This window comes from Oncorhynchus kisutch, linkage group LG11 (assembly GCF_002021735.2).
Source record: "Oncorhynchus kisutch isolate 150728-3 linkage group LG11, Okis_V2, whole genome shotgun sequence".
NCBI classification, from domain to species: Eukaryota; Metazoa; Chordata; class Actinopteri; order Salmoniformes; family Salmonidae; genus Oncorhynchus; species Oncorhynchus kisutch.
Genome location: NC_034184.2, coordinates 63,046,309 through 63,072,906, shown reverse-complemented (window position 1 = coordinate 63,072,906; position 26,598 = coordinate 63,046,309). Strand labels below are relative to the sequence as shown.

The window sequence follows — 26,598 nt, the reverse complement described above, 5'->3', positions numbered from 1 at the left end:
CAGCCATCACTAACACAGAGGCTGCTGCCTCCATACAGACTTGAAATCATTGGCCACTAATAAATGGATCACTAGTCACTTTAATAATGCCACTTTAATCATGTTTACGTATCTTGAATTAATCATCTCATATGTATATACTGTATTTTATACCATCTATTGCATCTTGCCTATGCCGCTCTGTCATTGCTCATCCATATCTGTATATGTATAAATTCTTATTCCATTCCTTTACTTAGATTTGTGTGTATTAGGTAGTTGTTGTGGAATTGTTCAATTACATTTGAGATATTGCTGCACTATCGGAACTACTGTAGAAGCACAAGCATTTCGCTAGATTCGCAATAACATCTGCTAACCATGTGTATGTAACCAATACAATTTGATTTTATGATTTGATTTTATGATTTGATGAATATAAACAATCACAACTTTTAAGAGGGCCCTCTCTATCCTGCCATCTTGCCACAACAAAGGTTTGATTTCAAAATTCCATTGCATCATCTGGAGCGAAACAGCTCCTGTGAGTTCCACATTGACCTTCTTAGACAGAAAACAGTCCAATTAGTTGATGAGGAGGTGGTGGTAGAGAGAGACCTTATCACCTGGATATTGCCTTGAACTAACCGTTACTGCAGCATTCACCCACACAACAGCTTCTAGCAGCAATGTTTTACGCCGAACTAAAGAAAGTGCAGTTTCCGTATTTTCACATGAATTTGAATTGAATCCCTCAAGCAGATATCAGAACCTCAGGCTTCAATAGGGCACTCGCAGATGTTTTACTTTCTCCTTGAGACATTGTGTCCATCTTTTCATTGCTTTTTTCCCCTTTTACTTTACCACTTACGGTGTATACATGTTGTCTAATGGGTGTAGTGAAGAGTGCTGTCTGTCTGTCCTCTGAGTTGATGACAGGGCAGTGATGAGGCGCTGGATGACTCACCAAAAAGCACAGAGAACCATTACATATGCCGTGTGTGCATGTCTCACATTTCTGATGTGGACTAGCTTGATCTCACCCTTCTCAAGGGAGGAATTTAGGGGTGAGGCCTGAATACTCATATTTCTGAATAGATATTTAAACAAACGGTTAAAGACTGTATTGAAGTTTGCAAAGTAAAACTACCATATTTGTTTAAGGCTGTTTTATAGTTATAAATTCATAATACAGAACACAAGTGCACAGCTTGTATTTCGTAGAACAATACAAAGGTAATGAAAGGTAGTGTTTACCTGTATATTATAACGTACACAGAAAATTCTCAAGCATTAACAGAAAACAAAATGAACATTGAGCGTGTCGAGTCTGTGGACCCATAGGGACACCACAACAGTGTTAAATTAAAACACTGCTTAGTGTAATGCCTTGTTCAAATATTTCCTAGAGTACCTTTCATGTAAATCCTAGAGTTACCACCCATGACTGTACTTGTTACCGACATAGACATGGTTATTGCATTCATCCATCTGCACACCTATCGACATCACCAAGTGAGATCTTACGTGAATATGTCATCATGGAAAAAAATATGTATTTAATAAGGCCTTATTTTGAGGGTGTATTCCGGCCCTGATTCAGCGGCCGGAAACTCATAAGCGTGTGTCCCTTTGATCCAAAACCAATCCCATAATTATCATATTTTCCAGCAGTTAGATTTTTGGGGAAATGTTTATTTTGCATTGATTTATCAATCGTATGCTACACAAAATAAATAACCGACATTTTTCTAAACTGATCCAATCAGTCAAATTTTTTGCACCCGTTACTGAACTGTTTGTTTCAGTTTAAACGCGTCTCCTCAAAACGTTTGTAACACTGTAGGTCATTTTGAATGCAGGTTGCAAATGGCTAAAAAGTCCAACTGTTGGATCGCTTAACTCTGGCTGGATTTCAATAGGACTTACACATCACTTTGCAAGCCAGCATAATGTGACTTGCAGGTAGGGTTGGAAAATTCTAGCAACTTTCCAGAAATTTCAATTTTTTCCAGATGTCCTTTCCTGAAAACGGAAGCTGGAAATTTGAAGTCCTTCAACCAGTTTTTAGGTCCTTGGAATTTTGCAACCCTACTTCAAGGCCTGGGGTTGCCTGAGGTATGAACTGGGTAGTAGAGGCTCCTCAGATGAGGAAGAACCATCCTCCTCAGTGAATTTCATAAAATGTAAATAGTGAAACGTTATAAAAGTGATCATTTCTAGATAAAACTATACTAAATATATTCACGTCACCAAATAATTGATTAAAACACACTGCTTTGCAATGAAGGTCTACAGTAGCCTCAACAGCACTCTGTAGGGTAGCACCATGGTAGCCAGAGGACAGCTAGTTTCCATCCTCCTCTGGGTACATTGACTTCAATACAAAACCTAGGAGGCTCGTAGTTCTCAACCCATTCAATAGACTTAATGACAACTTCCAGAGGATGTCCTCCAACCTATCATAGCTCTTTCAGCATCAACTGACGTGTTGTCTACCAAATCAAAGGATCAAATAATGAATCTAGTACAGAAAGTATAAGCTATATCTAGCTAGCACTGCAGTGAATAATATGGTGAAAGAGAGAAAGACAATAGTTGAACAGTTTTGACAAATATTGTTTTTAATGAAGGAAAAGAAAGAGAGTGAAGGAGAGAGCTAGCTATACTTTTTTGGTATTTTTTCACTTTCACTTACTTAGCTAGCGAATGCAGCTAGCTAGTTTAGACTACTCAAACACCCGGTTCAAACAGAGAGGAGTTCTATGTTAGCTAGCTGGCTATCCAACACTGGAACTTTTCCAAGTCAAGGTAAGCTTTAGGTTTTATTTATTTATTGCCACAGGGGCCTACCTGTGTAACTTTGAAACTGCTTGCTGCTGACTGTACACTGTACTGCATGATTGTAGCGGGTTTACTAACACGTTAGTTCTAGTTGCTACAGTATGTTGATGTTAATATTGTGACGACAATGTAGGCTGTGTATAGAGGTTAGCATTTATGATATGAAGGTTTGGCTAAGTGAGGTTTTTTCACTTGGTCACAGACTGCTGATGTGTTGTGCACTGAAGTCCACAAGCTAAGGGAAAAGGTGAGAATAGGAGAGCGCGTAGATACGAGGTGGAATTATACAACGATCAAAGGGATCATGCTGTTTGTATGTGGCTGCTATGAAAGGGAACTACGCTCGAGTGTGATCAGGGGTGTATTCATTCCGCCGATTCTGCTTCCGTTTATGAACATTTTCCAACAAACTAAAAGAAACAGGGATAAACATACCAGAATTTGTCCAATTGACACTATTGTTTGCAACTGATGGCTAACGATTACACCCTAGATCAGCTAGATGCAGGCAAGAGTGTGCAACACAGTATTAAACGCGTCAATGTCTGTCACCTTGATTACTCAAATATCTCTCGACCTGTGCATCTACCTAGTAAATTTTAATCCATAGGCTAGGTTGTAGCAACCTCATGGGTATAAGGAAATGTCAAGTATCATGTAGTGGCCTAAACCAGGGTTTCCCTACCTCAGTCCTGGTGACTTCCCTGGGTGCACATTTTGGTTTATGCCCTAGCACTACACAGATGATTCAAATAATCAAAGCTTTATGATGAGCTGGTTATTTTAATCAGCTGTGTAGTACTTGGGTCGGGGGCTTCAGCACCGAGTTTGGGAAACCCTTGCCTAAAACTATCAATGTTACATTGAGCTGGGTGAAAGGAATATGAATGACAGTCATCCAATTTGCTGCAATAGAAATAAGGCCATGATCATAAAAAATATAATGGTCCTCATCTTAAACTGCACTGACTGCCACTGGAACTGGAGTGCAATTATACACTTATAACTAAAGGTACAAAGGATGACCTTACAGCAGCGCTTCCCAAACTCTGTCCTCGGGACCTACACAGCCGATTCAAATGATCACTTGATGGTTAGTTGATTATTTGAATCAGCTGTGCTAAGGCAAAAACAAAAACATGCACCCCTTGGGGTCCCGAGGACTGAGTTTGGGAAAATCAAATCAAATGTTATTTGTCACATGCGCCGAATACAACAGGTGTAGACCTAACCGTGAAATGCTTACTTACAAGCCCCTTAACACTGCGGCCTCCTGAGTGGTGCAGTGGTCTAAGGCACTGCATCGCAGTGCTAGCTGTGCCACTAGAGATCCTGGTTTGAGTCCAGGCTCTGTTGCAGCCAGGCCGCAACCGGGAGACACATGGGGCAGGGCACAATTGGCCCAGCGTTGTCCAGGTTAGGGGAGGGTTTGGCCGGCAAGGATGTCCTTGTCCTATTTCGCTCTAGTGACTCCTGTGGCGGGCCAGGCGCATGCACGCTGGAACAGTCGCCATGTGTACAGTGATTCCTCAGACACATTGGTGTGGCTGGCTTCCAGGTTAAGTGGGCATTATATCAAAAAGCAGTGTGGCTTGGTTGGGTCGTGTTTTGGAGGACGCACGGCTCTTGACCTTTGCCTCTCTTGTGTCCGTATGGGACTTGGAGTGATGAGACAAGACTGTAACTACCAATTGGATACCACGAAATGGGAAGAAAAAGGGGTAAATTTATTTTATTCTATTTTTTTTAAACAGTTCAAGAAATAGAGTTGATAAAATATTTACTAAATAAACTCAAGTAAAAAAAGTGTTTTAAAAAGGAACACAATAAACTAACAATAACTAAAGGCTATATACAGGGGGTACCGATACCGAGTTCTGCCTTACAGGGTACAAACTCGGTGTCTGTGGGTTTTTGCTCCTCCCTTGTACTTGATGAATTAAGGTCACTAATTAGTAAGGAACTCCCCACACTTGGTTGTGTAGGGCTTTATAGAGAGGAAAAAAGAAAAACCTGCAGACACTAGGCTCTCCATGGAATGAGTTTGACACTCTTGAACTACAGTGACAACCTTTTAAGAGTGTGTAATGCAATGGCCTGGAACTCATGGTTTACAGGCCACATTAGGCATGCAAGTCACATTATGTTGGCTTGCAAAGTGTGTGTAATTCCAATTGGAATCCAGCCAGTGTGGGGATATCCAACTGTCGCATTTTCTTGTCACCCTCAAAATGCATTAAGAATGACTGGTTGGGAAAAACTAAGCCATGAGACTCCCTAGGGGTGCAATAAGCCCAAGTAACATATTGGATTAGTTTAGAAAATGTTTGTGGTTTCATATTTGAGTAGCATAAGATTAATTAATTAATCAATCAATCAATGTACATCCACAAACAGATATTGAAACAAACAATATGATAATGATGGGCGTGGTTTTGGTTTAAAGCGATGTGTAGGACTTTCAGGCACTTGTATTAGGGTGAAACTCTCAAAATAAGGCCTTATGATATATGTATGCTGTTGTGTTAAAGATAACTTTTTATAACATATTTGCATAGGATGTCACTTGGTGATGCCTATAGGACCAAAAATGGATGAATACAACAACCATGTCTCTGTCACTAACAAATACAGTCATGGGTGGTAACTATACAATTTACTCGAAAGACAAGGCACCCTGGGAAATATTGGAATAAGGATTTACACTAAGCAGTGTGTTATTTTAACACTGTTCCACAGACTGACCACTTTAAGTGTTGATGTAACACTCTCAGTGTTCATTTGGTTTTTCTCACACTGGAGAATTTGCTGTGTAGCTACAGGTCCTATCTAATTCATCTGCCAAGTAAGTTCTGGCATGTGTCAAGAAACTTATGATGCGCTTATGACACTGTCATGAAGGTTCAAATACTAGAATGTGTTACCCATCTTTAGAACTAATGCAGAATGAGGTCACGTATAGAAAGTTATGTTGCTTTAAATACTGTTAAAAAACATATCAAGAAACTGCCTGTTCAACAAAAACATATAACTGTCATAACACTGATAATAATTATTACAGCTAGCTCCACTGTTTTCAACCATACAGGGGAAGAAAACATGAACTTATTTGTCTCTTTCATCAGGATGTCAAAATTGAGTTCAGGGATGTGCTGTACTATTATATATGTTATTACGTTAAATTAATTAAATAAAAAAATGTCAAACAAATGTTAGCTGTTCAGAAGGTTGTCTCCTCCTCCGCTCCCCCATGCCAGAGAGTCAGTCTGACGAGGCGTGATCCGGGGTCCCGGGGACATTGGTCAGCATCCACAAAGTCCCATGACTCTAGGGAGCTAATGGACCCCGTGGGCGACCCTGTGCCCTCGAAGGCGTAGGTCTTCAGGCAGTCAAATGGCGGCACGTAGGGGTCCTGATCTGCTTCATTTAGCCGGTCCATGATGAACTGTTTAAAGACATCGTCCTCGGGGCCGATGAGGAGGGAGTGGCGGAGAGACATCGACATTCTGATACTGGCTGCCACCTCCTCTCTGCGGAGTCTCCTGTCCCTCCTGCGGGGGTGGGGACGAAGGGGGACAGCAGGCTGACAGAATCCCCCCAGGTCACCCCCTCCTCCGCCTCCTATTTCTCCGTAGTGCAGCACCTTCTCTGAGACCCCCTTAGGCAGCTCCAGCTCCTTCTCCGCTCTCCCCAGCCCCTCCAGCTGTTTCCTCCGGTGTCTCCTCAGCATCAGCATTACAATGCACAGCACTGGAGACACAAACCAACAGGAGATGATTGTGTGCTTTAAACACACATGCTGGCAAATTCCAAACAGGTCTGGATTAAGTATGTACACTCTTTAATTACAAGTAATAGGGCGGGCATTGATTTTGTCTATTATTTGGGGTTAATGTGAAATTCTTTAAGGGGAAACATTGAGAGGAAACAATTGGGAAAATTAGATACAGATGTAAGATCTTAATTATTTTGTTGCTGAGATTTTCCAGGAAATGCAAAGTTGTAGAGTATTTTAGTTTTAAAAAGGCTTCTAAAGTTTGTAGTTTCCACTTGAAAATGTCAGACTTGATCTCCCTAATGAAAAATGCATCAACCCCTGCAACAATCTCCATTAAAGGTAGTAATATGACGTAGACGCAGAGGGTTGACAGCATAGTGGTTTAATTTCCGCGATGCTCAACTTCTCCGCTGTTTTAGTGGCCTGGCTACCATGCTTTAAACAGCATAAAGCGAACTCTGTGTGAGAGCAAAGTATTGCATGTCGCTCATCTCAATAACTGTGGTGCTGTTCGTGGCATCTTCATTTCGCTGAGTCTACCTTTTGTTATAATCCACATAATAATTAAAATATCCTGTTGCTGCAGGATTATTTCCTGCTGTAGCAAACTGGTTCATATTAAGATCCTACATCTGTGCCATCATTTCTGCCAATACTGTAAAATAATATTTGATCTGAAGTCATCATTCATATTTAGCCTCATACAGTATCCAAATAAATACATTCTTTAGTGTGCTTTTAAGCCTAAGGGAACTAGCGATAGCGGTAGTGGAGTAACCTCGTACAACCATCCGGATGTCTCGCAAGCAAGTACTGGAGAGCTAGTAGCGGAGTGCTTATTGAGGCTAGTATTGGAGTGGTTTTTGTATTGTTTTCATGGGGTATTGCACTCATGTGAGGGGATGTTAGCCCAGTAAGCATAGCTATTAATATTTAATGTGATGGGCATAAGGATTACCCAAAGCAACAGAGGTCATTATAAAGCTCTACACTATTGCAAACCCATCAATGTCCCATGAAGCATTGGTATTGATGCATTGCCACAAATAAGCACATTACTAGCTGAAAAGGGACACCATTATTTTTGCTTTGCTAAGCATTTAGAAGTTTTACATTTGTGTTAAGAGCACACTAGTGAGTTTGAGTAAATTATGACTGTTATTAATGAGAGTGGGATAAGTTTCAGAGATATCCAACTATATAGCCACACACTACATACTTGCCCAGTCGATTTGAAGTGGAATTGCACTAGCTCACACTAACACAACCAGTCTGTTGAAAAAGAGTCACGTGTAACTTGTAGATCTGAAACAGTTTATTTGAATCAGGATATGTTTCCATATAAACACATTCAAAAAGAACCCATCATATCGGATCCAAAGCATTTTAATGCAATAACGCATAAAAGAGAAAATACCAGATATGCCCATTCCAAGAGTACAGTGTCACTGACCTGTGAGTGTTGCCAGGCAGACCAGGAATCCAAGCAGGGTCTGTAGGCTGACCCCAATAGAGATGGCCAGGGCCTCCACCCCGCCTGTGGGGCAGTGTCCGGCGGGCTGACAGCTGCACACGTTGATGGTCAGGGTACTGGTACTGGAGAGGGCTGGGGAGCCACTGTCCGCCACCACCATGGGCAGCAGGTACTGGGCACGGTCCCTACGGGTGAATGAGCTCCGCCGTGCCAGGATGCTAGCACTGTTGTCTGTGATGGATGGGAAGGTTTTATTTGAGGAGCGAACCTGATTTTAAAGCTTAAAACCTCTACAGGATCGGTGGGTCCCCCACGGGACTGTTGTGCTGACGTAGGCTAATGTGATTAGCATGAGGTTGTAAGTAACAAGATAATTTCCCAGGACATAGACATATCTGATATTGGCAAAAAGCTTAAATTCTTGTTAATCTAACTGCAATGTCTAATTTACAGTAGCTGTTACAGTGAAAGAATACCATGCTATTGTTTGAGGAGAGTGCACAGTTATGAACTTGGAAATGTGTTAATAAACCAATTAGGCACATTTGGACAGTCTTGAACAGAAATGCAATGATTCATTGGATCAGTCTAAAACTTTGCACATACACTGCTGCCATCTATTGGCCAAAATCGAAATAACGCCTGGGCTGGAATAATACATTATGGCCTTTCTCTTGCATTTCAAAGATAATGGTACCAAAAAAATACAAAATAACTGTTTTTTTCTTTGTATTATCGTTTACCAGATCTAATGTGTTATATTCTCCTACATTAATTTAACATTTACACAAACTTCAAAGTGTTTCATTTCAAATGGCACCAAGAAAATGCATATTCTTGCTCCTGGTGAGCTACAGGCAGTTAGATTTGGGTATGTCATTTTAGGCAAAAAATTACAAATTAAGGGTCCGATAGATATGTATGGTGTCCATTTTAGGACAGCATCACAGGTCTATGAAAGTTTCTTTAGACATGTGATGATGTCCTAATAGGGACACCGTAAAAATATAAGCTTGTCTATCTTTTCTTTCAGTGCATAGCTACGCAGATGCTTAAGTGATGTCGGATTGTGTTCATGAATAGTTTGAATAACAGTTATAGGATCTATCTGTACTTGACCTTGGTTGTCCCTGATTGTGAAATTAGGGTTGATGTTCTTCTCAGGGACCATGGAGAAGTAGAAGTGGTGTCCCTCCACAGGGTCGTCCAGATCCACAGCGTTGATCAGCTGGATGAGCTTACAAGACACACAGACATAGCTGTCAGACCATGGTTCTGACTGACAGTGACTCTCAATGAGCATCGGAAAATACAAAATTGCATTGATAGTCCTACCTAGGGAATATCCCAACATTTATCTACGACAGTCAATACAAGGTAACTGACAAACTAACTGAGATAGCCTGTAATTGTGATTCAGCATTGTCCTCTCCGGGATACAGCCTATAACCTGTACAGAAGGCAAATGTTGCATTATTCTCAGTTAAAATAGTGAGGGGTCCATCCTACCTCTCCTGACTGTGTGCCCTCACAGATATATGGCTGGTACTCTCTGGCAAGCATTGGCGCATTGTCGTTTATGTCCAGCACTTTGATGAACACCACCACAGATGAGGATAGATGGTTCTGCTCTGCAGTTGTCAAGATAGACATTTGTTGGAGTCCGTTGGACACATGTATCATAAATGCTTTGGAAAAGCTCTGTCACAAAGGCAGTTTAACGTGATAAATTTTACTGTAATAGTCACATCTCCTTGAATTACAACGGTGGCTCAAATCATCACTCAATCCCAAAGCAGAAGGGATATTGGACAAAATGAAAGCTATAAAACCAGTTTAGAGCATTTCAGGAGAGTTGAATATTGTTCATCCTTTGAGGCTAGTTGAAGATGGTTCAGTGTACCAGTAAGCTATTGCCAGTCATAGTGCATGTTTGCCATCATAGTGGATTGATGTGCTTTTCTCTGTATTATCAATACCTTATTGTATTTTGTATGAACGAGAGAAATTCTCCTTACTTGTTTCCTTGGCATTTATGGTTAGATTGTGCCAGGCTGCTTCCTCGCGGTCCAAAGGTTTCGCAACAGTTACAGTCCCATTGTTTGGGTCTATTTTGAAAGCTTTTGTGATATCACTGCTTTTGTCAATGGAATATCTGCAAGAGAAATCACCAGGACACACAGTTAGCAAGCAATGCAAAGCGCTGGTTTCTCATAGCTGAGCAGACAAAGCACACTGATTCCACCGAGAGATCCTTTGAGGAAACTGTTCATTTTTCTGTTTCCACCTACACAAATTCAACGGGCTCGAACAAAGCCCGGTCTGACAGAACAGCAATACAACAAAACAGTATGAAGAATTGTCGAGAATGACATTGTCAGGTGAATGTTTCTCAGAATGCTCTATATCTGAATAAAACACCATTCCAAAACATCTGAGTAAAATCAGATAGTGTTTTTTTCTCCAACTTGCCTTCCTGTGAAGGCCTCCAATAGAAGCTACAGCATACTGTGAGTGATATGCAGCACCTGCCACTCTTTAACACTGCTGGGCTACAGGCAACAGCACTGTCTCCGCAGCAACGTGCCCCACTTGCAAATGACTCTAAATCTGAATTCCATATGCCACCTCATACGGCGCTTTATTACATTTCTAGCGTCCTCTGCGAGTCACTTTGTGATAATACCACAGCAATAGATAGAAAAGCCTGTGAGGTATGAAGAATAGCCATGATTTATTCAACAGGCCTCATTTCCTGCTAAAGTAATATGAGGTAAATATGACCATGTACGGGCTATCCACTAATATCAAGGGTAAAAACAAATAAAATGCAGTCAGTAAGCACATTTCCATCCACAGTCGTACCGTATAAAAAAAAATGATCACAGTTGTAAAGGAAACAGGAAGGTGTCAGTATAATTTCAGAAATGTCGACAATTTGTTAGTTTGTCATGTTGTGATATTTTGGTGTCTGTAAAGTGAATTATGCGACAAATTGCGGAGGAAACTATTTCTTGCGCAATTGTTGATATAATAACCGTCATATCAAGGTTCATTTGCAGTCATGCGATGCTATGTTATGTGGTCCTCAGACTACGACTTAAAAAAGCATGTACTGTTTATTAGGCTACAGATGAAATAAGTTATAATGAACTTCACAGGTTGGTGATGTTCCTTTGCTATTGAGGGTCTTATTAATTTGTATGATGATTGGTGCTTAGCTACCAATGAACAAATAAGAAAGATCTTGCTTTTATCCATCTCATCCAGTGGATGCTGCTGAGGGAAGGACTGCTCATAATAATGGCTGGAACAGAGCAAATGGAATGGCAACCAACACATGGAAACCATGTATTTGATACCATTCCACTAATTCCACTCCAGCCATTACCACGACCCTGTCCTCCCCAATTAAGGTGCCACCAACCTCCTGTGATCAAATCATATAACCTAACCTGTCAAGTTTATCTGTGAACAGTTGTCTGCCATTAATTGCAATAGTTTGTCTGACAGTCCTTGATAGAGTGGAAAATGCAAATGTGCTACTTTTTTATGCTGATTTGATTATATTTGCATGAAAATATGTCGCAAATTGGATTGAAACCTAGCCAGTGATACTACTATAATTATAATAATTGTCTTACTCCAAGGAGGCATCCGTCTACATGTGAACAGCTTAGACTGCTAACTTAGCAGTGTTAAGTGCAACCTATGGCTGGGGTTAGGAGGCGGGACATCTGTCCAGGTTATCTCCTATTTGACAGTTATGGAGTGTCACTTTACCTGATTGGGTTGTTGATTGCATCAGTGTCTCTGGCGCTAACGGTACCAACCACGGTCCCCGCCACCATATTTTCCAGAACCTTCCACTCATAATCGGGCGCCATGAAGATAGGGGGCTCATCCACGTCCTCGACGACGATCTTTAGGGTCGTCTTGTCCTGAAACTCGTTGTAGCTCAGAAAGCGGGTGTCTATGTGATCGTTGACAGCCTTCGCAGACATTACAAACCGTCGCTTGCTCTCATAGTCCAGAGGCTAAAAAAGTACAAAAAATCAATAACAGCTCTTTGTAGCTAAGCTCTTACTGGAAGGCACTTTTTGGTATGGAACAACTAAAAATACCTCTTTTGTTGATCGATTTTCCAGCAGTGTGATACAGTATGCCACTTTAGATTAATTGGCCAAAATATTATGAAGACATAACCATTTCACAAACCCTGAAAACCTGCACCCTGCTGTCTTCTTTGAAGTCCCATTTCCCCCAATTCTATCAGATTGGACGAGGAAAATGCATCATTCAAAGTCATTGAGCCACCAGCTGTGGTCTTGCACTTAACTGATGCAGTGTTTAGATTGACAGTCAATGATGAGCCAATGATTTTAATGACAAGCCGATTTCAGCCCCATTCAATTCCCCTGTGTCTTGAATGGAATAAACAGCGTATCGAGAAGAACACAAAGTCTACTGTAAATGACTTGCACAATAGAGGAAAAGGCCATTCAAAGACATAACTAACCTAAAAATACGTTTCTATAACCATAGACAATATGAAATACAAATAGCATAAAGAAGTCAAAAGATGTAAGTACGGTGTCCATATTAGGCCAGCATCACAAGGATGTAACACTTTGCATTGGTGGCTAAAGTACAGTAAAGTACAGTGTTTTAACTATCTTCACCTTGGCCAGGAGGACCACTCCTTCCTGTGTGACTGGATCCGTTTGGATCTTGAAGGTGGCACTCTCCTCCAGGTCCTCTAGACTGTAGTTCATCCTGGCATTGATGCCCACATCACCATCGTCTGCCATGATCCTGCCCACGGTTGTGCCCACCGCAGCAGACTCCAGAACAGCAAAGGTGTACATGTCTGGGGAAACAAGAGCCCAAGGAGAGTCCAAGGAAATCGATGAATGGATACATCTGTTCAATTGATTCTGCTGCTACAGACAGATACAGTATGTTGGATAAGGAACATTTGTGAAAACATATAACTTTTCACATTTTCAAATGCCTGCAAGAAAGTAATAAGGACTGTCCTTTTGCATATCGTATACAACGTTCCTAGGCGTTTCCTGTGCGGCTGAAGAAGTGTGGTGATTAAGTTGTGAATAGCCAGTGAAGGGTGTCTGTAGTAGCGTGGAAAATTATAAACAGAAATCATTAGCGGTCTGTAGGAACCGATTATGGTGAAGCATAGATAAGTCATAACAGGTGATGGGTCTACATAATCCTGGCCCAACTCTAATAAGATGATGAGAAAATGTGATTGTGTCTTTAAGTGAGTCTATTTGGATGACTGTCACAAGTTGTGGACGCTCAACAGACTACCCAAAACAAAAACAACAAACGACTTCTCTCTGATAATGACTTTCAAAGGTTCCAAACCACCTTACACGTATTGGTCAGTCTGTGAGATATAAACTCAGCAAAAATAGAAACGTCCCTTTTTCAGGATCCTGGCTTTCAAAGATAATTCGTAAAAATCCAAATCATTTCACAGATCTTCATTGAAACAGATGTAAACACTGTTTCCCATGCTTGTTCAATGAACCATAAACAATTAATGAACATGCACCTGTGGAAGGTCGTTAAGACACTAACAGCTTACAGACGGTAGGCAATTAAGGTCACAGTTAGGAAAACGTAGGACACGAAAGAGGCCTTTCTACTGACTCTGAAAAACACCAACACCAGGATGGCAAAAACAACTGCCTGAGTTACATCAGGAACACAAAATACCTTCATTACTGCTCAGGCTGTCCACAATAGGCTGAGAGAGGCTGGACTGAGGGCTTGTAGGCCTGTTGTAAGACAGGTCCTCACCAGACATCACCGGCACCAACGTCGTCTATGGGCACAAACCCACCGTCGCTGGACCAGGCAGGACTGGCAAAAAGTGCTATTCTCTAACGAGTCGCGGTTTTACTCACCAGGGGTGATGGTCGGATTCACGTTTATCGTCAAAGGAATGAGCGTTACAGCGAGGCCTGTACTCTGCAGCGGGATCGATTTGAAGGTGGAGGGTCCGTCATGGTCTGGGGCGGTGTGTCACAGCATCATCGGACTGAACTTGTTGTCATTGCAGGCAATCTTAATGCTGTATGTTACAGGGAAGACATCCTCCTCCCTCATGTGGGACCATTTCTGCAGGCTCATCCTGACATGACCCTCCAGCTTGACAATGCCACCAGCCATACTGCTCGTTCTGTGCGGGATTTCCTGCAAGACAGGAATGTCAGTGTTCTGCCATGGCCAGCGAGGAGCCCGGATCTCAATCCCATTGAGCACGTCTGGGACCTGTAGGATCAGAGGGTGAGGGCTAGGGCCATTCCCCCCAGAAATGTCCAGGAACTTGCAGGTGCCTTGGTGGAGGAGTGGGGTAACATCTCACAGCAAGAACTGGCAAATCTGGTGCAGTCCATGAGGAGGAGATGCACCGCAGTACTTAATGCAGCTGATGGCCAAATCAGACACTGACTATTACTTTGATTTTGACCCACCCTTTGTTCAGGAACACATTATTCCATGTCTGTTAGTCACATGTCTGTGGAACTTGTTCAGTTTATGTCTCAGTTGTTGAGTCTTGTTATGTTCATACAAATATTTACACATGTTAATCTAGGGTAGGTGGGACACTAGCGGCAAACATCCAGTGAAATTGCAGAGCACAAAATTCAAAAATACTAAATTCAAATATTTAATATTCTTGAAAATATATTATGTTGTACTTCAAAATAAAGTTTAACTTCTTGTTAATCCAGCCGCCGTGTCAGATTTCAAAAAGGCTTTACGGCGAAAGCAAACCATGTGATTATCTGAGGACAGCGCCCTGCATACAAACACATGAAAATCATCTTTCAACCAGGTAGGTGCGACACAAAAGTCAGAAATAGCGATATAAAGAAATGCCTTTGATGATCTTCTTCTGTTGGCACTCCAAAAGGTCCCAGTTACATCACAAAGGGTCCTTTTGTTCGATAATGTCCTTCTTTATATTTATAAAATCTCAGTTTAGCTGGCACGCTTCAGTCAATAATCCACCCATTTTCCCTTCATCAAAATGCATACACAATTAATCCCAAACGTTAATAATAACCTTTTCCAAACAAGTCAAACAACATTTATAATCAAACCTTAGGTATCGTAATTCGCAAATCAATGATAATATTTCAGACAGAGAATCATTATTGTCTTTACCGGAGAGAAATAGCAAAGAATGCGCTTTCTTCCTCGCGCTTGGAAACACTACAGCCAAAAAGGGAGCTACCTAAAAAAACATTTCTGGGTAATTTTTCCAAAAACCATCCTGAAACTAGTGGAAGCCCTAGGAACTGCAATCTGGGAGGAATTGGCCTTATAATTAAAGTAATAACAATTGAAAAAAATGGGAAGCTGAAATTGTTTTTGGGGGGGGGGTCGGTTTGTCCTCGGGGTTTCGCCTGCCATATCCGTTCTGTTATACGCACAGACATTATTTTAACAGTTTTAGAAACATTAGAGTGTTTTCTATCCAAATCTATGTGCATATCCTAGCTTCTGGGCCTCGGTAATGGGCCGTTTACTTTGAGCACGCTTTTCATCCAGATGTCAAAATACTGCCCCCTACCCCAGAGAGGTTAAGTTTGCTGAAAATAAACACAGTTGACAGTGAGAGGAATTTTTCTTTTTTTGCTGAGTTTATAAGTCATAAACTTGTAAGAAACTATTTGAAGCATACTGCATCTCAAATAGCATAAGTAGATTTAGAAAAAAAAGAACGTCGTACTTTGTTAAAAGTGCTGTCCCTGTTTTCCCATTTGAGAGAAATTGATTTCTTCCCTTGGCATTCATTTAGAGAGGTTTATCTCAGAGGAAGCCAGGTTTGTTTCCAAAGGTCATGACAAATGTCCTTTCATGTGTGAATGATTAAATTCATCCAGCGGGCTCACAAACAGACACACACACGAGCGCAGCCGCGCCACACACACACGCGCTCTCGCGGGCACACATGTTCGCTCAGAATATACATCTGCTTGTGTGTTTAAAATGCAGTCTACAACAAGAAGTAAGAGCAGAATACAACTGTGTCATGCAAACTAAAGAGGCTGAAAATACTCATACTCCTTTCCTCTTTTGTGATGTGAATCAGCGTGTGCGAGAGGATTGGAAGTGGCACATTGACTCTGTGGAAGTGACTGATGTGACTCACTGTGCTGGAAGGTGGGTCCGTTGTCATTGACGTCCGTCAGGCTGATGGTGACAGTGGTGGAAGCAGAGTAACCACCGCTCAGTCCCAGCATATCCTTCACCTGCACCACCACCAGATACTGGTCCCTAGCCTCCCTGTCCATGTTGGCCATCGAGGTCATGATGATGCCTGAGGGTGGGGGAGGGAGAGCAGAGAGAGAGAGAGAGAGGGGTAGGAAGGTGGAGACAGAGAGGGGGGAGGCGGGTGAAGAGAGAGATACCACCCAGTGAGAGAGGGGTGAATACACACAAATCTTTCTTATGTAAATCAAGTACTTGCTCTTTAAAGATGTTGAACATGACATATTTTGTATTCATGGACCCATGTGAATGTCTCTATAGTATACACTACATTAGTAGTCTAGCTAAATAAAGGTTAAATAAAACATATGACAAATACATGGCCCAATGTATGTGGACACATGCAACATCTCATTCTAAAATCATGGGCATCATGGGCCCCCCCTGCTGCTATAACAGCCTGCACTTTTCTGGGAAGGCTTTCCACTAGATGTTGGAAAATTGCTGCGGGGACTTGCTTCCATTCAGCCAAAAGAGCATTAAAGAGGTCAGGCACCGATGTTGGGCGATTAGGCCTGGCTCGCAGTTGTCGATCCATTTCATCCCTAAGGTGTTCGATGGGGTTGAGGTCTGGGCTCTGTGCAGACCAGTCAAGTTCTTCCACACCAATCTCGACAAACATTTCTGTATGGACCTCGCTTTGTGCACGGGGGCATTGTCATGCTTAAACAGTAAATGGCCTACCCCAAACTTTTGCCACAAAGTTGGAATCACAGAATCATCTAGAATGTCATTGTATGCTGTAGCATTAAGATTTCCCTTCACTGGAACTAAGACACGTAGCCCGAACCATGAGAAACAGCCCCAGTCAATGATTCCTCATCCACCAATCTTTACAGTTGGTACTCTGAATTCGGGCAGGTAGCACTCTCCTGGCATCTGTCAAACCCAGATTCATCGTCGCACTGCACGATGGTGAAGCGTGATTCATCACTCCAGAGAACGCATTTCCACTACTCCAGAGTCCAATGGCGGCACGCTTTACACCCCTCCAGCCGACGCTTGGCATTGGTGATTAAGGCTTGTGTGCAACTGATCGGCCATGGAAACCCATTTTTTAAGCTCCCGACAAACAGATATTTTGCTGACATTGCTTCCAGAGGGAGTTTGAAACTCGGTAATGAGTGTTGCAACCGAGGACAGCCGATTTTTACGCGCTACGTACTTTAGCACAAGGTTGGTCATGTTCTGTAAGCTTGTGTGGACTACGACTTTGCGGCTGAGCTGTTGTTGCTCCTAGACGTTTCCACTTCACAATAACAGCACTTACATTTGACCAGGGAATCTCTAGCAGGGCATTCATTTGACGAACTGACTTGTTGGTAAGGTGGCATCCTATGAATGTGCCATGTTGAAAGTCACTGAGCTCTTAAGTACAGGCCATTCTACTGCCAATGTTTGTCTATGGAGAATGCATGGCTGTGTCCTCAATATTATACACCTGTCAGCAATGGGTGTGGTTTAAATAGCCCAATCCACTAATTTGAAGGGTTGTCCACATACTTTTTGCCTTGTAGTGTATCTATTTCTCAACTATACCTGTCTTGGGCTCCACAGAGAAGTAGGGCTCCCCCTGTAGGATGGAGTAGATGAGCTTGGCATTGTTTCCGAACAGGGGATCGTCAGCATCTGTAGCTGTCACCTGGGCCACGATAGTCCCTGTGGAGTGGGAGAGGATCACACAGGCAGGTTTGGCTCAGGCTACAGCCTCCCAGCCACCCTCCAGCAGCCAACGGGGAAATAAAGTGATTATGCCACGTTCCCACAGGGTCTGTCTGGCTCAGGGGTGCAGAGGGAGGCGGTGGGCAAAGGAGGGATGGGATAAGGCTGGGTGCCCAACGCTCACCGTGGCCTTTCACTAGGCACTGAGACTGGGCAGGTGTGCGTGACAACCTCTCCACCCTCCACCGTGACATCTCTCTTTCTCTTTGTCTCTCGCTCCCTATCGTTCTCTCTCCTCGTTTCTCTCCCTCCACCACTCTGTCACTATCTTTCTCTGTCCCTCTCTTTCAGTCTGCATGTCTATTTCTGTTTCTTCTAGCGACCACTCTCTCCTTCGCTCTTGCTCTCTCTCTATTAGCCGGGGTATTACTTTCTGTATCTCTCATTCACTATGACCACCTCTGTTTGTGTCTCCACCTTTTCTTTTTTCCTCTCATTCTCTCTCTCTTCTACTCTTTCTCTCTCTCTATCCAAGTCCAATGCATTATGATTTATTACAAGAAAGATATTACTCTGAAAAGGCAGATTACATATAAATTGAAATGGTTATGCTTGCGCTATGAAATGGCACTAGTAATGATAACATTATTTACATAAGAATAAATCATATGAGGGATTCAGAGGTATGATACACAAACCAATACTTTCAACTTCCTGAAAGGGCGACTGACGACAGCCTTTATATTATTTTATCATTTCAAATGAGATGAAACAATTAATTTATTTCAAATGCTCTTCAAGGTACATTTCAAACCTGTATGAAATCCCCTGGACCATGTGAGGGACTCACAAATCACAACTCCAGGTGCTAAGCAAAATACATTCATACAGTAAATGTACTTGTTTTAATTTTAAATGCTCTTCAAGGTACAGGTGCAGGTAACATTTCAAACCTGCATAAAATCCCCTCTGCCATATGACTTGAGGGACTTAATCGTAACTTCATGTGTTCGGTAAAATTCACAAGATCCCTCAACTAAGATTTTTCATCAACCATATGCGTAATTTAAATGTAATTGACTGTGTCACTGTCCATACTAGGACAGTCTCAGGAGGAGTTATTTCAAACTTCTGCTGGGACTGAGGCTGTCCTAATATTGACCTGTAGTTTCCGCATATTGATGTGTCAAACATACCCATGGGACACATCTCAGGGATGCTGGAGACATAGGGCTCGTTCTGGAACTCGGGGATGTTGTCGTTGATGTCTTGGACCTTGATGATGAACTCTGACTGGGGCTCCACGGGTTCGTTGGACTTCCGAGCAAGGGCATGAGCCTGCAGGAGGTAGAAGGCCTTCTCTTCGCGGTCCAGCTTCTGCAATGTACGGATCTCTCCTGAATATTCATTAATCTCAAACATCTCCCCTGCACCTTCCCCCGACAGTATATACTTGATAGAGAAATCCCCTCTGTCGTAGTCTGATTTTAGCTGAGGGAAAGGAGAAAAGAAAACAAATCTACTGAGAATTGAGTCAAAAGCCATTGACTGCTATAATGTAGGACATTTTCATTCAGGGGAGAACTGGTACCTGGCCAATCACGCTTGGAGTGGGGTCCTCCTCTGGGACAAAAATCTGTTTCCAGATCCAGCCTCGTCTGAGTCTCTGGTGTAGAGCTGTGATGGGAGACCCCTGGCCAAGCTGGTGGTCGGGCTCCAGACTGTGTGGAGCTCTCGTCTCACTCAACATGCAGCATGATGTCAAGGACAGGATAATAACTAAGTCCAGCATACAAGGACACCGCATTGTGATAGTCCGCTGATCCATTTTCTGAGCCTCTCCCCGTGGTTAGCGCACAGAGGTACAGATGTCACTGGTTCATTAAAAAGGTTCCTCTGAGCATCAGAGAGACACAGTGATATGGCGAGGACCTCAGAGAGGTGGCTGGCCACCCTGCTGTTGGCCTGTTGCTGTAGACAGTCATTCTGTTGTGGAAGGGACAAGGATGGTTGGAATGGATGACTTGTTGAACTTGTTTCATAAGATGAATATTCCAACATATTCATAAGATTTTGTAATGATTTATCAAAATGGAGATGATGGGTGAATTAATTCTGGTCAAAGCAATTTGACCACATTGAGAGATGGAATCCTCATCTGAACAATACACAACCAAGATCAACTTTTAATAAGAAGAGAAGCAAGTCATCTTTCATATTTGATTGTTGTTTATCTAGCTGACAAGATGAAAGAGTATTTTTACCAGGCTTTGACACAAATCTAAATACCAGCCCTGGCCTCTATCAACCCCTTGTCAAACACTGCATTTAGAGGCATGAAAATACATTTTAAACAGCTATTACTGACAAGCGCAGCTTCCACAGAGATATCCAAGAAAAGTTTGTGTGTTTCTGCTTCTTGGAAGGATGGTCTAATGCTGGGATTTTGACTTGAACGCTTGTGAGGATAAAAAGCCTCCTCTGTTTTATGAGGAAACAAGGCCATGTATTGTATTCCATGGGCGAGCAGTAGGACCCAAACATCATTCCTTCAGCATGATACAGCTCTCTGCAGCTGACTAATCGATAATTGGTCAGACATGGACAATAGAGACACGTGTGCCTGGAAAGAGCATCAAATGCCCTCTGAAATGTGGAGCTTCGGTCAAGTCTAGGACATCGCAGGATGACTACATGTCTAATAGTAGTTCCGGAAGGGGGAGTTTAGGGAATGTAGAACCCCGGCTACAGGCCTGGTCAATATTAACAATGGAAATAAAGAGATATGAACTGTAGACCATGTTTTACTTATCTTATATTAATAAAATGTCAAATGTTTTGTACACAAAAACAGAACTGACAATTCTAGAGCATTTTAGTGGTTTTCTGTTTGAGCTGATAAATCATGTTGATTTTTTAAATAAACTTTATGACAGTGCCATCATGACAACCATGCAATATATCTGCTGGTCGCTTCTGCCATTGACAGAGAAACCAATATGAAGCCCTTTGCATTGGTATGGTAACCAATAGTGATACTCCACCAACAGCTGGTGTCTCTGTCATTATAATGGCTTGTTTCTATTTTAGTGTCTTGCTAATCTACCGTTTCCCTCAGATTGTCTTCATGCTGTTCCCAATATAAATCTTGTCTCATAGAGATCAGGTGTGTAACTGAGTCAAATAGTTGCTGTCTGACTATTCTCTCCTGATGCAAACATTGCCCCACGATTCCTTTTGTGTCTCCTGTTCAGAGAAACTCTTCAAATTATTCTGTGGTGAGAATGGCTTAAAGGCTCAGTGCAGTCAAACATGTGATTTTCATGTGTTATATATATATATCCGCATCGTGGGGGTTGGAATAATACTGTGAAATTGTGAAAATTATGATAATGCCCTTTTAGTGTAAGAGCTGAAAATCCTGCATGACATTTCAGCCTGTTTTGTTGGGATGGAGTTTTGGCCTGCCTGGAGAAATTAACAGGCAGTAATTTCATTACAAAAAGCTCTCATAATCTGGTCTCAGAATTAGACGTTCATACATTTTTCTCAAACGTCAAATTTCGAAGTTGTTCCAAATGTCTTAAATGTTTGGTTACTCTGTATCGGTCCAAGGTTAAGTTTAGGCATTAACAAAAAATTCTTAAGGTTAGGTATTAACTCCAAATGGTTAAGGTAAGGGTTAAGGTTTGGTATAGGCTTAAATCTAAAATATCTAAAACAACTTTCTATCATTGGATTCAAACATGCAACCTTTGGAACCAGATGCGTACCAGCATCTGCCATCCCCATCCACAACACAATAGCAAAACCAAAGACTATTGGTAAAAGAGCTCACTGTTGCCCCTGGTGGCTGGTTTCCATGTCCTTAGACATGGACAGACGTCGAATACTGACTTTTATGACGGGTGACCTGCCTGATTAATTAATACACCAATAAAGAAGAAGAAAATAATGTGTTCTAAAGCTCTGCCAATAACAGCTAGTTTTCTGTTTTCCCCTCCCCACTCAGACCACTCCCAAACATTTTTTTTTAACCATTTTAAGAATCACAGTAGGATACTTAATTGTTACCCAGAAATGATTTGATATTGAGATTTTTTTAAAGTCTGCATTGGGACCTTGAATTCAAGATATGAAATAGTAGTTTCATCAAAATATCATCACCATCAGCGAAATGCTTCTAGTAGTTTAACATTTTGTATGTTTCTGTACATTCAGAAATATTGGCCAGTCAACGTCACCAGAGATAATGCTGTGTGCAATATTATTAAATAACACAATAATTTTGTCTGCATTTTGAAATAAGTAGTGGTCGCTGTAGTAGCCATGGAAGTAGTCTGACTGCCTAATGGTCATATTTAATCTTGTGAAAGTATTTGCTGTCAAGCTCCATACATTACAATGTGATGGTAAAAATCTATTACCAATGCCCAATTTCTTTTTGAAATTCAATTTGGTCGCACAATGTGAGTGAAAGTGTATATGTTTGTGTGTAAGTGCGTCTTTAACTGGGCATATTCATATCAGCACGAGGCTCGTGGAAGGAAATTCCAATTAGTGGCCAGTGAATCGTAAAGTAATGATGGGCCTTCATAGGGCTGCCAAGCAGGCTAACTGAACGCTGATGGCCAAAACTAGAAAACAGCCTCCAATGCTACTGAGGCAACTCCCAGTGGTTTAACATCTCCCAACTAGGTACACCAATAAATATCAGTGCCAGATAAGTCACACACCACCGTGACTGGCTGACACACTGCCCAACAGATCTAGCGATAGCTGGCTAACAAGATGCAATAGAAGATGGTGCATAGACTAGACAGAAAAACAGCACCCATGCTTTTATACAAATGCTCATAAAAATATGGTGCTATAGGCAGGTCTTTCTGCCTATAGCAGAAATACCTAATGCCATGACAACAGACTGATATGAATACGCCAGGTTTCCTACCAATCCATATTGTATGCTAATATTTCTATGCATGTCCATTAGCAATTCTTTTTTTGCAATAGCTTTTTTCCCATTGTAATTAAACTGAAATGGCATCTGGCTCAATGGCATCAACCCGGGGCGGCAGGGTAGCCTAGTGGTTAGAGTGTTGGACTAGTAACTGGAAGGTTGCAAGTTCAATACCCTGAGCTGACAAATCTGTACAAATCTGTTGTTCTGCCCCTGAACAGGCAGTTAAACCACTGTTCCTTGGCCGTCATTGAAAATAAGAATTTGTTCTTAACTGACTTGCCTAGTTAAATAAAGGTAAAAAAAATAATTAAACATTTAATAAAGTAGTACAACGAAACATAGCATGGGATGGCACACTGAAAAATGGCGTGGATGGTGGTGGATGACTTATTCTAGAATCTGTCAAAAATGCAATAAATGCAAAATTCGCTGTGGTGTTGATCTGAGCAACCCCAGAAAGTGGTCTGTTTTCCATTCGCTGCACCATTGAATGTATTTTTGATGTATAGGATCACTGCGTGTAGAACTTTCCAGCTGGCAGACCTTTTTTTCTGTAGTAAGCAGGAACACATCTCCACTACGACATGACATGACAGAGTGAGAACGAGCTGGGGTCTCGTAATGTTAAACACTAGATCCAGTGAGACTAGTCACACTATTTTCCTATATGTGATCTCATTGAGATATGTACATGCTTCACATACTGTTAAACTACATACCTGCCATTTCTCAGAACTGGCTGCATTAAACATGTGTGCAATGTGCCATAAGGCCCGTATGTGTAACACAGGGTAGTCTATGTAGACAAAGACGTTATAACAGAGTAACGTCAGTGTAATAAGACATGTAATAACAATGTAACACTCCAGTAAGGGTATGTCCATCACAGAGTAAATGTTTTGTCCGTGTGCAGAGCATGCTGTACTTTCATCCCTGGCATGCAATCAGTGGAACAAAGTAACAGTACAACAATTGTGTAACTAGTCAATTTCAGAAAAGTTGTATGCCTATAGATAGCCAGCCTGAAATGTCACCGGAATACAAAACACTGCTGAATGATCCCCTTTTTATTTCCAGCAGACAGATAGAATGGTTGATCTCTCTGTGAAGAACCAAACCATCGTTGGATCACTTCACCAAAACTAAAATGCATTTTAATTGGTCATTGGGGAGCCCATGTTGGGACATGTTGTTTACTGTTCTGCTTCAGAAAGCAATGTCATCTACCTCTCCTAAATCAGGAACATGAATACTCCAAGCTGAACAAAAACAATGGCAGAATGTCACGCTACCATGTACTACTTAGTAGAAGTCTTACTGTATTTGCGTGTTGTTATGTTAGTCATTAGTGTCTACAATGTATCACTAACGTGGTAATTTTAGAGTGAATTTTTTTTAATTGTTATCTTTTTTTAAGACATTCTTTGTACATTCACACTTTGATATTTCTATGCGTAAATTGTTTTGTCTCGTTAGTTTCATAAGCAATTAGAATAACGCATCTTAATGAAGAATGACAATGTAGACTATAGAGTTCAACATGTTCCGAGGAGTTCTTAATTAAGACCACAATATCACCAGAGTTTACATTGCAATTCTTCATTAACATACATTATACTGATTGATCATCTGTCTTATACAGGCAACTGTAATGATATGTCTTAACCAGTAGAGACAAAAGGGACTAACAGTTTGAGATGCATTGAGCAACAGTGAGGTCATTCTATAGATATGACATCTGGGTGTTTATCCCTTGGTCTTCAATGGTCACGCCCCTGTGGAAATCTAATTAACATAATGTAAAAAATCCCCATCAAATTTAGTCTGTTTAAGCTAGAGATATTTTTATTTGCATGGGCTGGGTCTCAATCCACCGCATCTGCCGATATCACCCTTCCGCATCTGTGGTGAAAGGTGGCAGAGCTAGAGTGGTGTTTGTCAGACCATGAGACCAAAATTTGGTCTTCTCGCGAAAATGCCTGTAGCATCCGAATGGTTTGGCCTACAAACTATCATGACAACTCTATTATGACCACTCGAGTGAATGCTGAGACTCTCACAAACACGATGGTGTTCTCCGTTTCGCTCTAGGACGCCCACAAGACTCACAAGACTGAAGGTCCCGGTACCAGTTCAAATAATATATTGAAGTCTAGTTTATGGAGATAGTTTAGTGCCTAAAATAAGGGGATATATACATGTAAAAACATGAATAATAATAGTTATCTGATCTTTCTTATATCTCTTAGATATAGGACAGAAACTTCTGAACAAACTTGCTTTAGATTGTTTGGGGGGGACTATCTGTTGTAGTGAATATCTGATTCAATGCGTTTCTATTGGCTAATAGCATTGATTCCAAATTCAATGTTTCATCCAATATTTTTGTAATATTTTTTTTATATACTTTAAGGGGTCTCACAATACAAAATCAAATAGTTAAATGATCCTTGGAATGACCATCCCTTTACAGAAAGCCCATTCAATTGATGAATTTTTATAAAAATGTATTCATGCTTTCATTTCAAGATTTATAATGTTTAAGGCTTTATAGCGCATATGATATACTTGATATGATATACTTAATAATGGTACATGAACAATGATGAAAGAATTTCTTCCCAAAAAGTTGGTCTGGTCCCAGTTTCACATAATCCAGCATCAATAGTCAGTTACATGTAATACCTACATGTTAAATTAAATAAACCATACCGACTTAGAATTGAATCATCTCTAGTAGATCTATGTCTATACTCTTTATTAATTTCACATTCTGAAAGAAACATTAGCTACACCCACCTTCATGCGTGATTGTTCTCTCTTTAAGCCACTCTTCAACAGCTGCTACCAACAGAGATCATCATGGTGTGGAAGAAAACACACAGTCTGGTTAACTAAGGGCCCTGGTACTGCAGATACTGCTTTTCAGACCCAATAATAGTAGCAGCAAATGGACATGGTTCTCACAATGCGTAATCCCTTCCACTGACGACCTCCCCCTTTCTTCTTCTTCTTTTCTTCCCTTTTTCTCTCTTTCTCAAACTTCCCTTGAAAGAACAAACACTGGCACTATTGTCTGGGTGCACATCTGAACAGTGCTGAACACTCACGGCCTTCATTGCCATGCAAATAGCCCCAGCCTGGAGATACAACAGGATTTCTATCTTTCTACCCGGCTCTCGCTTGCTCTCCCCCTCTCTCTCTCTCTCTCTGTTTGCGAACAATCCAGCACTTATTAGAATCTTGCTTGTGCGGCAGGATGGCAATGAATCCAAGGAGACTATTTCTGCGAGTGATAAGAGGGTTCAGTCTGTTTTTGACATTTAAGCCCGAGGAGAAAGACGGAGAAAGCCCTCGACGTAGGCCTTGTCTTGATATTGACATGAGTTTTGAATTCATGTGTGTTTGGACGTGAATCGTCTGTGGACACTGTGGGACTACTGTGGAGAGTTCACACTACTCTAACTGTTGTGGACGAATGATTATCCCTAATGATAATGGTGCTCACTCCAATAACTGAAAGCTACTTTGCCCCTTAGGGCAAACGTAAATAACACTATGATAAAATATGTTTTAAACAATCAATTT

General features: G+C 41.4%; 1 protein-coding gene across 1 annotated transcript; it reads right to left on the bottom strand.

The window, feature by feature from the left end:
* Positions 1–1,133: 1,133 nt before the first annotated feature.
* On the bottom strand, positions 1,134–26,041 carry cdh19 (cadherin 19, type 2). Its single transcript, XM_020494679.2, has 12 exons — positions 25,810–26,041; positions 19,639–20,033; positions 19,244–19,538; positions 17,925–18,044; positions 16,267–16,434; positions 12,758–12,945; positions 11,859–12,112; positions 10,094–10,230; positions 9,585–9,706; positions 9,195–9,312; positions 8,055–8,306; positions 1,134–6,573 (listed from the first exon to the last, which is right to left on the bottom strand). The coding sequence occupies exons 2-12, from the start codon at positions 19,873–19,875 to the stop codon at positions 6,044–6,046; spliced, it is 2,421 nt and encodes an 806-aa protein (XP_020350268.1). The 5' UTR covers positions 19,876–20,033; positions 25,810–26,041; the 3' UTR covers positions 1,134–6,043.
* Positions 26,042–26,598: the final 557 nt, after the last annotated feature.